This window comes from Natrix helvetica (assembly GCF_964273705.1).
Source record: "Natrix helvetica genome assembly, chromosome: 3".
NCBI classification, from domain to species: domain Eukaryota; kingdom Metazoa; phylum Chordata; class Lepidosauria; order Squamata; family Natricidae; genus Natrix; species Natrix helvetica.
Genome location: NC_138549.1, coordinates 167,074,115 through 167,090,279, shown reverse-complemented (window position 1 = coordinate 167,090,279; position 16,165 = coordinate 167,074,115). Strand labels below are relative to the sequence as shown.

Below are 16,165 nucleotides of genomic sequence, written 5' to 3'. Positions count from 1 at the left end.
AATCCTTTCAGAGCAGGGGTGTCAAACTCACGGCAGCATCATGTGACATATCAGGACATTTAACCCCTTCGCTAAACTGGGCGTGGCCACCGCGTGACGCATGCAGCCTGTGGGTCGGGATTTTGACAGCCCTGTTTTAGAGAGTCGTTGAAACACTTGGAGGTTTAACTGTGTCCCCAGGGTCACCTGAGTGGTGCTTTTGGTTCCTGCAAATTTTTTCCCCCTGGAAATCCATCCCTACTCCCACACCATTCCAAGGGGGTTCATCCCAAATTGTATAGCTAAAGGTCTGCAGAGATTCTCAGCCATCCAGGTCATGGTGGTCCCAAAGGTGCTTTTTTTCAGGAGGCAACTGGACTTACTTGTTTTTCCTTTTGAAGATGTCTTCCAAAGAAAAAAATCAAAACAAAACAAGAAAGTCCAGTTGCCTCTGAAAAAGCACCTTTGGGGACAACCATGACCTGGATGACTGAGAATCTCTACAGACTTTTAGATGCTTTTTAATGGTTATAATATGCAACATATTGTTACCTTTCCCCCAGTGGAATAAGTGCAGTCTAGATCAGAAAACCTTCCATCTCCAGAGTAAAATACTACAGCCCCTCCTCATACCATTAAGATTGCCCGATATGCTAGTGGTGAGTTATTGTAGCCAATTTGAGCCTTAGAACTACAAATGTATGAAGACTCCTGTTTGGTTTAAGCCATGGGTGTCCAAACTTGGCAACTTTAAGACTTGTGGACTTCAACTCCCAGAATTCCCCAGCCAGCTGGCTGGGGAATTCTGGGAGTTGAAGTCCACAAGTCTTAAAGTTGCCAAGTTTGGACACCCATGGTTTAAGCCAAGGGCGCACCTAATCCTACGGCAGGCTGTAGCCGATCGTTCACCTGCCTTCATTTGTGAGTAGCCAATCAATTCAGAAGCATGCAAACATACATAAACCAAGTAGGGTATCAATCAATCAATCAATCAATCAATCAATCAATCATATAATAATTTCTCCCCCTTGTTGCTCCCTAGCACACTGCATGTTATTTCAAAGACAGCAAACAGCCATCAAGGTCCCCCTAGCCCAGGCCTGTCAAACTGGCGACCCACAGGCCAAATGCGTCAGGCGCAGGCCACGCCCACCCTGGCTCCACAAAGGAAAAAAAGCCTTGTGATACGTCATGATACACCATGTGACACTCGTGCCCTAGCCCATTAACAGTCAGCTCTCCAGGAATATATTTGGTTCCCTTTTGAAATTATGTAAATTTGTACAGAACACATCTAATCCCTATAAATTCAAGTATAGGTATGTGGTGCATGAAGAGATGGATTTGCATTGCCTGTGAATCTCATTGCCTTGAGTTTGAAGGAATAATCCTGACTTCTTTTGGCACCAAAGAAAAATGCATGCATTGCAACAGCTTCACTGCTAGCCATTCGGTAATCACTTTGATTCCTGTTTTCACTGATCATGCAAAGTAATCCATTAGTCAGCACGTTTATCAGTAAGCAAATATAATCTGAACTCATGCTCTATAACAGAGGTGGGGAATTATGGTCCCTTATTGTTCCCCATTCTGCTAAATGCGTGTTTTCTCTCTCTCTCTCCACCCCCCCCACACACACACATACAGTACACACACACACACACACACAGAGAGAGAGAGAGAGTGAGAGAGTGAGTGAGTTACAGCCGTTGAGCAGAATAAAGCCAAGTAAAATAGGTACCCATACTCTGACTTATGACTGCAACGGGTCCTACACATCACAGTTGTAAGTCATGATGAGGTCATGACCAGGCCATAAGTAGCCCCTTCAGTAACTCTGTTGTAATTTTGAACAGTCCCTAAATTGAAAACTACTTGTACTGATGACACAATAATGCAACTATACAGACTTTCTAAAATATATTATGGAAAAGCACAGAGCAGATGTATTTATGACAATGTGGCTCTCATCAAGTCTTACAGAAATAATTAGATTTAGTTTTAAATGTTGTTATTGGTGTTAGTTGTGACGTCATGTCCAACCATTGGACAACGTCCCTCCAGGGCTTCCTGTCCTCTATCATCCCCCGGAGTCCATTTAAGCTCATGCCTACTGCTTCGGTAGCTCCATCCAGCCACCTCATTCTCTGTCGTCCCCTTCTTCTTTTGCCCTCCATCTTTCCCAGCATGAGGCTCTTCTCCAGTGAGTCCTTCCTTCTCATTAGGTGGCCAAAGTATTTGAGTTTCCTCTTCAGGATCTGGCCTTCTAAAGAGTACAATACAATACAATACAATAGTAGAGTTGGAAGGGACCTTGGAGGTCTTCTAGTCCAACCCCCTGCCTAGGCAGGAAACCCTATACCGTTAGTAGTCAGGGTTGGTCTTCTTTAGGACTGACCGGTTTGATCGCCTTGCAGTCCAAGGGACTCTCAGGAGTCTTCTCCAGCACCAGAGTTCAAAGGCCTCAGTTCTTTAGCGCTCAGCCTTTTTAAGGCTGAGTTTTAAATAGTTTTAAATAGAAAGGCTTTTTAATAAACAGGCATTTTAAATAGACAGGTGTTTATCAGCCAAAAATAAATTTCTTAGTGCATATAAACTAATAGCAGATATATAAAGCATCATTCATCAATGGGATGCCGTCCACTGATGATGTTGTCTAGTTTGGTAATGAAAAGTCTGTTTGAGAACCACCAGCCTTAGAGAGCACTAAAGAATCTGCAGTTTAACCGTCAGCCTGCAAATATTCTTTTTTATCAATATTGATATTTCTGCGCTATCATGTATATTAAATGTGCTTAATACCATTTGAGGTATCTATACAATACAATACAATACAATAGTAGAGTTGGAAGGGACCTTGGAGGTCTTCTAGTCCAACTCCCTGCCTAGGCAGGAAACACTATACCGTTCCAGACAAATGGCTATCCAACATCTTCTTAAAGACTTCCAGTGTTGGGGCGTTCACGACTTCTGGAGGCAATTTCTGTTCCACTGATTAATTGTTCTAACTGTCAGGAAATTTCTCCTTTGTTCTAAGTTGCTTCTCTCCTTGATTAGTTTCCACCCATTGCTTCTTGTTCTGTCCTCAGGTGCCTTGGAGAATAGCTTGACTCCCTCTTCTTTATGGCAACCCCTGAGATATTGGAACACTGCTATCATGTCTCCCCTAGTCCTTCTTTCTCTTAAGCTAGACATACCCAGTTCCTGCAACCGTTCTTCATATGTTTTAGTCTCCAGTCCCCTAATCATCTTTGTTGCTCTTCTCTGCACTCTTTCTAGAGTCTCCACATCTTTTTTACATCGTGGCGACCAAAACTGAATGCAGTATTCCAAGTGTGGCCTTACCAAGGCATTATAAAGTGGTATTAACACTTCACGTGATCTTGATTCTATCCTCCTGTTGATGCAGCCTAGAATTGTGTTGGCTTTTTTGGCAGCTGCTGCACACTGCTGGCTCTTATTTAAACGGTTGTCCACTAGAACTCCAAGATCCCTCTCACAGTTACTAATATTGAGCACGGTACCACCTATACTGTACCTGTGCATTCCGTTTTTGTTGCCTAAATGTAGAACCTTACTCTTTTCACTATTGAATTTCATTTTATTAGATAGTGCCCAATGTTCAAGTTTGTCAAGATCCTTCTGTATCTTAAGCCTATCTTCTGGAGTGTTGGCTATTCTTGCCAGCTTGGTGTCATCTGCAAATTTGATGAGTTCCCCATTTATTCCCTCATCCAAATCATCGATGAAGATGTTGAAGAGTACTGGGCCTAAAACAGAGCCTTGGGGTACTCCACTGCATACTTCCCTCCATGTAGATGCAGTTCCATTGAGGACTACACGTTGAGTGCGGTTGGTCAGCCAGTTACGAATCCATCTGGTGGTGATACTGTCTAACCCACATTCTTCTACTTTATCTAGTAGTAGGTTATGGTCTACCTTATCAAAAGAAAAGCCTTACTGAAGTCCAAGTAAGCTATATCAACGGCATTCCTCTGGTCCACTAAGGAATGCCGTTGATATAGCTTACTTGGACTTACTTGGACTATCTAAGTTATAGCAACTTTGTTATAGAAATGTAAGACCTCATATGCAAACCATCCAGAAAGAGATGAACAAATGAAAATCCCTTAGTAGAGGTAGCTATTAAAATGAAACACCAAGACAAGAAAGAAGAGAGTTACTTACTTTATCAGTTCCAATGTTATGATTCCCCGGGGTTCTGCTTCTACACTCTTCCCCCAAAACTTCAATTTAGGATAAATTGAGCCATGAAAAATGAAGTCCTGGTTTAAGCCTTCAGAGTAAAATGCACTGATAGGTGGATGATGACTGACTTGTTCAGAAATTAACCTAAAACCTAAATCCTCCCTAGAAATAAGAAAAAGTGATCATCAGTATTATTGAAAAGAAAAGCTTCAAATTATTCTTGTGGTATAAGTTGTAAACATTTGCCTATCAATTGTAACAGCATCCTTATATTCTTATTTGTTTCATTCCTATATGGCCAATATCTGTTATAATAACTGGCTTTGCTGAGCTGATGATGTTACCTAGTTTGGTAATGAAATGTCTGCAAGAAAGCAACCAAGCTCAGAGAGCATAAAGGACCCCACAGTTCAACCCTGAGTTACAAATATTCTAATAGTAGAAATATTAAGAGCTCTAATTTGCACTGGGCAACTTCAAAGCTCAAAAACAGAACAAGACCCCCTTGGCTTTAGGAAAGTCCGCTTGTTACCAGTCGAAACTTGGAGGAAGGTTACTCAAGTGGGGTAGTACTCTAGGGATTCCCTAGAGCCATGATGGCAAACCTATGGCACGCATGACAGAAGTGGCACACAGAGCCATCTCTTCAGGCACGCGAGCTGTCGCACCTTGCTCTTCCAGGTTCCGGCATGCCAGCCATCTGTCTTCATGCATGCATGCACACCAGAATGCGCACTGGCCAGCTGGTCTTCTTGTGCATGTGCACGCCAGAAACCAGCTGGCCGATGCACATGCGCACGCCAGAAACCAGAAGATCATCTTCCTGGCACACACATGCGCACCGGGCGGTTGCTCTTCCAGTTTCCGGCACATGTGGGCTCCCATTTTGGCACTCGGTGCTGAAAAGGTTCGCCAACACTGCCCTAGAGAATTCTTCCAGATCTCCTTGGTTTTCACCCTTTGTAGGTCATTTCCCTTTTCCTTCTTCGGGTTCAAAACTTTTTATTCCTAAGCCTGATCTGCTATAAAAGCAGCGGACTGAAACTGAGACAATACTTGCCTGCTATGATACGGCCATTCCAGCTAGAAATTCTACGAGGGACGATCTCTTACTATGTATTGTGTAGGGTTAGCCCATGCCATTTTGCAACAGGCAGGCATCTGGCTATAATCTTTCAATATTTATATTCACAAAATTCAAAGCGGAAGCATTATTTTTGGGCCAGGAGCAGAAGACATATATATGGCACATTACAAAAGTGAAATTAAGACTGTAGCCTCACCTGATTAATTCATATGTTTCTCCAAGGAGAGGGTTAAATGGTTTGCCTGTTCTCTCCCATTGAGAGGCGACAGCAGATACCGCAAAAGCAGCAACAATCTGCAAGATACATTAGGGGTAAGAGTTTCTCCCACGGAACAGAAAATAACACAAATCACATTCTTAATTAATTATTAATATAACACCACAATTAAACATTATTGTTAATTTTCAAATGCTCTTATCCAGATTCCCACACGGAAACACATTTTGAGAGTGACCGCACACTGGAAATATTAATAACACACTGTGGGCGCACTTAGTGTTAGGTGGTAGGTGCACTCACAAAATGATTGCTGGGGGTAGAGTACCTTCATTCATTAAAAGGCTGATTTCGGCAGATTCCTACTGTCACTTTTTCTAGAATAGCTCCTCCCTGAATGTCCTCCACTATTCCAACTTTATTGTTGTTAGTTGAGAAGCCGTGACTGACCCATCACGACTCTATGGACAACATTCCTCCAGGCCTTCCTGTCCTCTACCATCCTCTGTAGTCCATTTAAGCTCAGGCTGACTGCTTCAGGGACTCCATCCAGCCACCTCATTCTCTGTCGTCCCCTTCTTCTTTTGCCCTCCATCTTTCCCAGCATGAGGCTCTTCTCCAGTGAGTCCTTCCTTCTCACTAGGTGGCCAAAGTATTTGAGCTTCATCTTCAGGATCTGGCCTTCTAAAGAGCAATCAGGGTTGATCTCCTCCAGGGCTGACCAGTTGGATCGCCTTGCAGTCCAAAGGACTCGCAGGAGTCTTCTCCAGCACCAGAGTTCAAAGGCCTCCATTCTTTGGCACTCAGACTTTCTTATGGTCCACCTTTCACAGCCATCCATTGCAACTGGGAAAACCATAATCTTGACTATATGCACTTTTGTTGGCAGGGTGATGTCTCTGCTTTTTAGTATGCTGTATTCCAACTTACATTTGATTTTTTTCAGAGTATATGAACACACTTCCAAAAAGTAGACCTAAAGTTATTTTTATTATTATTGTTTTTGTTTTCTTCGGGATCAATCCTAATATCAGGCCAAACTGGCTTTTGGCTTTAATTTATCAATTTGACAGTCTGCTGTTCAAAGCAGATGCTTTATTTCTCCTAATGAGAAACTGGCCCTGATCATAGATAGTCCTCGACATACGACCACAATTGAGCCCAAACTTTAGTTTCTAGGCGATGTGTTTGTTAAGTGAGTTTGGCTCTGTTTTATGGCTTTTCTTGACGCAGTTGTTAAGTGAATCACTGCAGTTGTTAGTAACATGGTTGTGAAATCTGGCTTCCCATTGACTTTGCTTGCCAGAAGGTTGCAAAAGACCCGGGACACAGCAACCATCATAAATATTAGTCTGTTGCCAAGTGTCCAAATTCTGGCCATGTGATTATGGGGATGCTGCAACAGTCATAAGTATAAAAAAACCTGTCTCACTTAGGAACAGAAATTTTGGGCTCAAATGTGGTTGTAGGTCAAAGATTACCTGTTATCTCCACCCTAGTGAAAGAATTCTCATCTAGGACAGGTAGTGAAGCTACTACCTATTATTGAATGGGAAGATCTCTCCCCTCCCCATATTTCTCTGGAGGGGAGAGACAGCCCCCTTCCTCTGATCTAAACTGTCTGACAAAATGGCTCCAGTTTCTCCACCGAGTGGCTTTGGAATACGTGATGCCAGTAGAAATCGACACTGCACTAACAACAAGTAAAGGTAAAGGTTCCCCTTGCACATATGTACTAATCATTCCCGACTCTAGGGAGCGGTGCTCATCTCCGTTTCAAAGCCGAAGAGCAAGCGCTGTCCGAAGACATCTCCGTGGTCATGTGGCCGGCATGACTAAACGCCGAAGGCGCACGGAACGCTGTTACCTTCCCACCAAAGGTGGTTCCTATTTTTCTACTTGCATTTTTTACACGCTTTCGAACTGGTAGGTTGGCAGAAGCTGGTACAAGGAACGGGAGCTCATTCCATTACGCAGCACTGTGGATTCGAACTGCCGACCTTTCTGATAGACAAGCTCAGCGTCTTAGCCACTGAGCCACCGCTCAGTTTGTATTTTCATACATACGACAGTGTGGCTCCATGAGAATTAAGTTAATTGAAGATATAGAGATCCACACCTACGTCCAAGAGATAGGGATAATGAATGAACTCTCACAGGAACAGCAAAAGTAACTTTGGGTAACTGACCACATTAGCATGGAAAACAAAGAAACAATGGATACTTTCTGCTTCGTTCCACATGGCTTATTGCACTTATCACCTTTTAATGTTTTATTGATTGATTGCAATTTCTTGGTTGGATTGTTGGGAGTTGCCCAGAGGTATTGAGAATCAGATGGCATACAGGTTTCAGCAAACAGTGAAGACAATAGTAATCTTGCCAGGCAAGTTAGCCTATTAGTTCCTGTGTTCTCTGAGTGCTGGGTCAGATGATTTTAATATCAGGCCAGTCAGGAAATCTATACTACAATCCTTGGTATTCTGACGCCTGAACTGAACCCCTGTTTCTCTCTCTCTCTCTCTCTCTCTCTCTCTCTCTCTCTCTCTCTCTCTCTCTCTCTCTCTCTCTCCTATCTATCTATCTATCTATCTATCTCTCTCTCTCTCTCTCTCATCTATCTATCTATCTATCTATCTATCTATCTATCTATCTATCTATCTATCTATCTATCTATCTATATCTATCATCTATCTCTATCTCTATCTATCTATCTATCTATCTATCTATCTATCTATCTATCTATCTATCTCTCATCTATCTCTCTCTATCTCTCTCATCTATCTATCCATCTATCATCTCTCTCTCTCTATCTCTCTCTCATCTATTTATCTATCATCTATCTCTATCTCTCTATCTCTCTCTCATCTCTCTATCTATCATCTATCTCTCTATCTCTCTCTCATCTATCTATCTATCATCTATCTATCTATCTATCTATCTATCATCTATCTATCTATCATCTATATCTCTATATCTCTCTCATCTATCTATCTATCTATCTATCATCTATCTATCTCTCTATCTCTCATCTATCTATCTATCTCTCATCTATCTATCTATCTATCTATCTATCTATCTATCTATCTATCTATCATCTATCTCTATCTATCTATCTCTCATCTATCTTTCTATCTATCTATCTATCTATCTATCTATCTATCATCTATCTATCTATCTATCATTATCTATCTATCTATCTATCTATCATCTATCATCTATCTCTCTCTCTAATATCTCTCTCATCTATCTATCTATCATCTATCTCTATCTCTCTCTCATCTTTCTATCTATCATCTATCTATCTATCTATCTATCTATCTATCTATCTATCTATCATCTATCTATCTATCATCTATATCTCTATATCTCTCTCATCTATCTATCTATCTATCATCTATCTATCTCTCTATCTCTCATCTATCTATCTATCTATCTATCTATCTATCTATCTATCTATCTATCTATCTATCATCTATCTCTATCTATCTATCTATCATCTATCTTTCTATCTATCTATCTATCTATCTATCTATCTATCTATCTATCTATCATTATCTATCTATCTATCTATCTATCTATCATCTATCTATCATCTATCTCTCTCTCTAATATCTCTCTCATCTATCTATCTATCATCTATCTATCTATCTATCTATCTATCTATCTATCATCTATCTCTCTATCTCTCTATCTCTCATCTATCTATCTATCTATCTATCTATCTATCTATCTCTATCTATCTCTCTATCTCTCTCATCTATCTCTCTCTCATCTATCTATCTATCTATCTATCTATCTATCTATCTATCTATCTATCTATCTATCATCTATCTATCTATCATCTATCTATCTATCTCTATCTCTATCTCTCTCTCAATCTTACCCCCTCCCTTTCCCTCACACAAATCCCTACTTTTACAAGATCCTTATTATATGATACTATGCAATGTGAAGGAGGAGAAAGCCTTAATATAGCAATAAAAATATGAAAAGATTTACCTGCATTCTTTCTAGAGGGTTAGAATGACAGTTTGCTTTATTAATGAGGTATGTGTGCTCCATATATTCTGTTATTCGTTGAAGGAAGCTCAGGGGTTCATTGAAGGCAATGGGCATGGTAATTTTTGACAGCTCCTAAGTAGTGAGAAAAGGGGGGGGGTGTAGAAAACTGTGATGCCATAAGCAAATTTTAAACAACTGTCAATTAATAGATATCAGCCCCACATATCAGCCTTACAGCTTGCTGCTACATAAATATCAGACAAACAAAACATTATGCAAAGGGATGATAGTTCAGCTGCCACAACATTCTATGCTGCCATTTTTTTTCAGTATAAGAAGTATTTGAACAGTTACTACTTAATCTATCCATTCTGTTCAATGTGTGGACCTATCTGCTTTACACACATTATATTTCAAATGTATTGTAGCCTGTTTCTCAATCTCAGCAACTTTAAGATGGACTTCAACTCCCACAATTCCCCAGCCAGGTCGTGGCACTCTACAAGCTGAAGTCCAGCCATCTCAGCAATAGCAATAGCACTTAGACTGACATACTACTTCACAGTGCTTTACGTCCTTCTCTAATTGGTTTACAGAGTTAGCATATTGCCCACAACAATCTGGCTCCTCATGTTACCGACCTTAGAAGGATAGAAGGCCGAGTCAACCTTGAGCCGCTGAGAACCGAACTCCTGGCAGTTGGCAGTATTAGCCTGCAATGCTGGATTCTAACCACTGTGCCACGCAGGGGTAGGTTCCGGCAGGCACCACTGCCGGTTCACTCATGGCCGCGGCATGCATGGTTCAATAAAAAATGTTCTGTGCATGTGCAGAAGCCAAAAACAAGATGGCGATGCCTGCGGGAGAACCGATTCGGGGACGCGGCAGGTTCCAGTGACCCAGGCCGCCAAACCACTACCGGTTCGGCCGAACCAAGCCAAACCGATAGAAACTCACCACTGGTGCCACGGCTCCTAAAGATGCTTAGGTTGAGAAGCACTGTAACAGATCATCAGCCAGCCATCAGGAAACAAGGCAACCTTATTTGCCTTCTGTCTGTATTCACTAGTATGTATATCACTCGTCCATCTGATTTATTGCCATCCATCTGATTTATTTCCACACAACATTAATCAAACATGCCAAGCAAACCATACTAGTAAACCATAGCAACTTACCAATCCAATACACTTTTTTAAGATACTCCAGACACTGAAATCACTCCTAGTAAACATTGGGGCAGGTAAAGATGTTCTGCAGGAAGAATAAATCAATATTTTAATACTAGGGGCCCATACCTTTCCATAAAATAGTATTCTGCAATGGTCACTACACAAAGCTGTCTTCTGATTTCTTCAATCCTACAGGTGAACAGTTTTAAAGTGACAGGTACACATATGAAACCACCTGTTGGGATATTTTCAGTCATTCTTCCAAGATTCTTTCAACACTTTTGGCCTGAACTTTGCAATATTATGAATGTATATGAGAATTATCCTGCCTTGAAGAATATGGCATGTGGAAACCTATATGCACTTTTAAACACAACAATAGCAATTTCTAAAATTTGAGAATGTAAATATTATTTAGTACAAACTCTATTGAGAACAGTGATATTCATCTCCTAGAAAAGGGTAAGGGTTTTTTTTTGCACAAAGCAAACCTTAAACAATAAGATCAAATCACCTAATGAACTGAACTAGATTTCTATTGGTTAACTTTTTAAATGAAAACTAAATGGGAGAAAAATCTAACACGACTCTTCCGACAAAGTCCAAATAGAACTTTGGCTTTAAAAATTAAGCATTCTTTTAGATCAACGTATTTCAACCTTGCTTGGCAACTTTTAAGATGGTTGGACTCCCAACTCCCAGAATCCCCCAGCCAACACGGCCGGCTGGAGAATTCTGAGAGTTGGAGTCAATCATCTTATATTTGCCAAAGTTGACAAAACACTGTTTTAGATAATTCTGGAATGAAAAAAAAAAACCTCACACAACTAAGCAATTAAAATCAATACCTGTATTAATTTAATCCAACTAAAGATGAAGGACTTAGTCTACCTCAGCACTCGACTGCTTCAAAACGTGTCAAATTCTCTAGTCAACATCTTTTGAAGCAGGAATCTTCACCTGGCATTTGTGTCTTTCTCCCAGTAGTCAACGTGTAAGGAATAACTTGCTGACGCCAGCTGCTTTGTGACTCGCTATTTCTTCCGGCTGAAATAGCGGGTCACATGGTAAGTCTCGTGATTTTCTAGGTAGCGATCAGTTTTAAAATTCATCATGTGTTCCAGAATGAATTACCGATGGGTACTGAGATACCACTGCATTTTTCAGTTTGTTTGTAGAATGTGATTCTCAAAGTTTTGACCGTGAACTTCAGAATCAACCGTTGCTGTTGGAAAACCCTCCTAAACTGCCCCCTATTTCACTTTGTAGTTTATGTAGCAATCTAATAACTTTAAGATAATTAAAAAGCAAACAAAAAAGTTCTTCATACACAGGTATCAAGTGTACACACTGCTCACTCTCAAAACACAGTTTCCTTAGTAAAAAAAATAATAATAATCCCAACCAAAGCCATTATTTTACTAATGGGAGGTCCTGCTTGGTCAGTTCCAGAGGAAGTACCTGTGTTTCTTGATTCCGTTCTCTTGTACTGGCCCGTCGCCATTGTGCTTTCCAGTCCGGTTGCTCTGGTGATCATCCACATCAACTTTATGAACGGCTTCTGAAAATTCTCCTGAAGAATTATCGGAATCAAAGCCTGTGTAAATAAAGTGGATCGCATTGAAGCATATCACAGGATCCCGGGGGTTGTGCTGTAAATAATGCAATCATGGAAAGCAGCAAGCATGAAGTACTTCTGCGCATGTGAACTGCACGTTTAAATGTCATAAACATAATTTTTTTGTGCTACTCCGGTATGAAGAACCTATGTTCCATTCCTTTGTGTTTGATTACGCTTACTCCTTTATACTTTGTTTATATTCAAGAATGTATGGCTGTGAAAATTGGACCAAAAGAAAGTCTGAGCGCCAAAGAATTGAGGTCTTTGAGCTATGGTGCTGGAGAAAACTCCTGCGAGTCCCTTGGACTGCAAGGCGATCAAACCTAGAGATCATCAACGGGCAGAGATGGGGGGGGGGGGGGGTTGAAGCTCTCCTGCAGTTGCTAAGTTAAAGGGAGCTGCCAAATGTCCAAATCTTCATTACATAATTGCGGGGGGGGGGGGGGGGGGGCTCTGCAACAACTATTAACTTTAGGGACCAGTTATGAAGTACCATTCATAACTTCAAATGGTTGCTTAATGAATGGTCATAACTTGAGGACTACCTGAACAAAATTATGGAAAAGGAGTAGTATTCAGGTAAAAAAATGGCATGGCCGCAATGTGGTTGTCGTCAGGAATCCCACAGATGCCTTAATTAACTCATGTGACTCAAGCCAAATTTCAAAAGAAATCCAGTTATTTATTAGGAGCAGCATGTCAGCACTGTTCCCGTTTGAGGTCAACTCGGCCGCACGTGATTTACAGTTCAACTGTTACCCTGTTTCCCCCCTCCTCCCAGAGTGTGTCATTAACCACATTGTCCAATGATTGCTTAGCGAGTTGACAGTTGTATATGTATGGTTTTTTTCCTTTAACATTAGATTTTTATCCCTCCTTTGTTATATATATAAAACCAAAGGTGGCAAACTGTCTCCCCAGAATAACCACCCCCTGAGGTGGGCTGGGCTAAAAAGGGGGCTGGCCCAAAGTCACCCAATCAGCTTTCATGCGTAAGACGGGACAAGAACTCATAGTCTGCTAGCGATTGGTCCAAAGTCACCCACTTGGCTTTCATTCCTAGGGAAGGTCTAGAACTCAGAGTCTACTGGTTTCTAGATCAGCACATTAAGTACGACACCAAGCTGCTTCCTTTACATAAATTATTTTCTAGGCCAAATAGCTATGGTCCAGGCAGATGTCCAATTAGATTACTTTTTTTCTCTCGCAGGGAAGTATCGCTTGCCACAAGAAACAAATGCATCAGAACACGGGATGCTTGGATCACAGTAATGGCAATTGTCATTATTTTTCAAAGAGAATTCTGAGCTCCTGGTCTGACCCAGCTCCCCAAATACGACAAACTTTCTGAAGTGAACTCAAAGATTCCTTTAATTAGGAGTGCCGGCAGCCCAGCAAAAAAGTTTCTGTCTCACCGCAGGCCAACAAGTCCAGCCGACCGGAAGATGAATAGTTGTCTGTCACTTCTATTCCTCTCCGTCCACTGCCTTTTATCTCTAGAGCTAGGGTGGGGCTTCCCTAGCAGTGGTGGCTCTTGCTTCCTAAGGATCGGCCCATAGATTTCCACCGCTCTCCTCTGCCTTCTGCACATCCGCGGGTCAGGCATTGGACTCAGCTGTTCCTCTTCTTCCTCATCAGCCACCTCCAGACCTGATTACAGATTAACAGAGTTGGAAGGGACCTTATAGGTCATCTAATCCAACCCTCCGCTCAAGCAGGAGATCCTACACAATTTCTGACAAATGGTAGTCCAATCTCTTCTTGAAAGCCTCCAGTGATGAAGCTCCCACAACTTCCGAAGGCAAGCCATTCCATTGGTTGATTATTCTCACTGTCAGAAAGTTCCTCCTTATTTCCAGGTTGAATCTCTCCTTGGTAAGTTTCCATCCATTATTCCTTGTTTGGCCTTCAGTGCCTTGGAAAATAGCTTGACCCCCTCCTCTCTGTGGCAGCCCCTCAAATATTGGAACGCTGCTATCATGTCTCCCCTGGTCCTTCTCTTCACTAGATTAGCCATGCCCAGTTCCTGCAACCATTCATTGTACGTTTTAGCCTCCTGTCCCTTAATCATCTTGGTTGCTCTCCTCTGCACTTTTTCTAGAGTCTCAACATCTTTTTTATACTGTGATGACCAAAACTAGACGCAATACTCTAGGTGTGGTCTTACTAGGGCTTTCTAGTGTGGTATTAGTACCTCACTTGATCTTGATTGTATACCTATGTAAATGCAATTTAGGATTGCACTGGCTTTTTTGGCTGCCGCGGCACACTGCTGGCTCATATTTAGCTCTTTGAAGTGTGCTCTCTTGGTTAATCCCATGATCTATTTCCAGGGATAGCCAATGCTTTGAACCATAAGCCAATGCTTTGATCCTAGTGTGGTGACCTGGGGGCTGTAGACTCTCCATGTGAGGGCTGAAGGACAGCCCAATCTCTGCCTCTTTAAGATGGACTTCAACTCCCACCATTCCCCAGCCAGCCGTGGCACTCTACAAGCTGAAGTCCAGCCATCTCAGCAATAGCAATAGCACTTAGACTGATATACTACTTCACAGTGCTTTACGTCCTTCTCTAATTGGTTTACAGAGTTAGCATATTGCCCACAACAATCTGGCTCCTCTGATTCGGCTGCTGGAGGGGCCAACAGCCGAGAAGCCACAGCTACAAAATCTGTGTGAGCCTCAGCGTCGCTTCCATGAAGCATCAGTTCTGTGACTTCAAAGCCTTCTGGTTTTGAAGTGGCTGCTAGTTGAGCAGGTGGAAGTGGTGGCTAAGAGATGTTTTGCCCACAGGCTCATTATCATTCACCTGGACTACTGCGACGTGCTCTATATGGGACTGCCTCTGAAGACTACCTGAAAGCTGCAGTTGATACAGCAGGTAGCAGCAGCCCATGTGCTGCGCTTTGCCCTGACTGGGCATTGAGTCCAGCATGGAATCCCAACAGACATGTCGATGCAATTTGAAGTATTGTTTTGACTACAAAGCTGTACGTGACTTGATGCGTGATTACCTGCAAAACTGGCTTCTCTTGTCACAAACAAGCAGAGCATCACAATTGTCCTGGGGTAAAAAGCGTAGGGACTTTTTCAATTTCAATTTCAATTTCAATTTATTAGCGCTTATAGACCACCCCCTCTCCCGAAAGGGACTCGGGGCGGTGTACAGTCCATGTCAAAGAACAAAATTAAAACAATTAAAATTACTGCATGGAAAATATATATATACAAATATAAAATGGATAGATGCATAAGAGGAGGATAAAAGATGTGCAGGACTGTATTGCTAATAAATAATTAAAATAAACAGACATTAAGATCCCAATACCCAATAAAATTAAGACTAGAATAATACCCTTAAAAACCAGTAAAATATAAATGCCAGGAGATAGGCGTTGAAATTATGCCAGGCCAGCCAGTCGAAACAGGTGAGTCTTTAGTTTCTGCCGGAAGGAGCGGAAGTCGGTGGTGGTTCTGATGTCGGGGGGGAGGTCATTCCAGAGGGTTGGGCCCATCACAGAGAAGGCCCTACTCCTTGGCGTCGCCCGCTGGCATTGCCTAGCGGACGGCACCAGGAGAAGCCCCTCTCTGTGAGAGCGAATTGGCCGCTGGGATGTATGTGGGAGGATGCGATCCCGCAGGTAACTGGGCCCTATGCCATGGAGCGCTTTAAAGATGGTGGTCAAAACCTTGAAACGCACCCGAAAGACCACAGGCAGCCAGTGCAGCTCACGCAGGAGCGGTGTCACATGGGAGTACCTGGTACTCCCCATGACCGCCCGCGCGGCTGCGTTCTGGACTAGCTGCAGTCTTCGGGCGCGTCCCAAGGGAAGCCCCATGTAGAGACAGGCAGTCACCAATTGACTTGGAGGCAGC

The 16,165-nt window shown here is 42.2% G+C and overlaps 1 protein-coding gene across 3 annotated transcripts in view; it reads right to left on the bottom strand.

The window, feature by feature from the left end:
* Positions 1 to 16,165, bottom strand: part of OSBPL2 (oxysterol binding protein like 2) — an 82,456-nt gene that overhangs the window by 23,183 nt on the left and 43,108 nt on the right. For all 3 annotated transcript variants that reach the window (XM_081949113.1, XM_081949114.1, XM_081949115.1), the window contains 5 exons: positions 12,131 to 12,266; positions 10,676 to 10,751; positions 9,495 to 9,629; positions 5,472 to 5,569; positions 4,168 to 4,350 (listed from right to left, as the gene is read on the bottom strand). In XM_081949113.1, the coding sequence (XP_081805239.1) occupies positions 4,168 to 4,350; positions 5,472 to 5,569; positions 9,495 to 9,629; positions 10,676 to 10,751; positions 12,131 to 12,266 (628 nt within the window). The remainder of the gene's footprint in view (positions 1 to 4,167; positions 4,351 to 5,471; positions 5,570 to 9,494; positions 9,630 to 10,675; positions 10,752 to 12,130; positions 12,267 to 16,165) is intronic.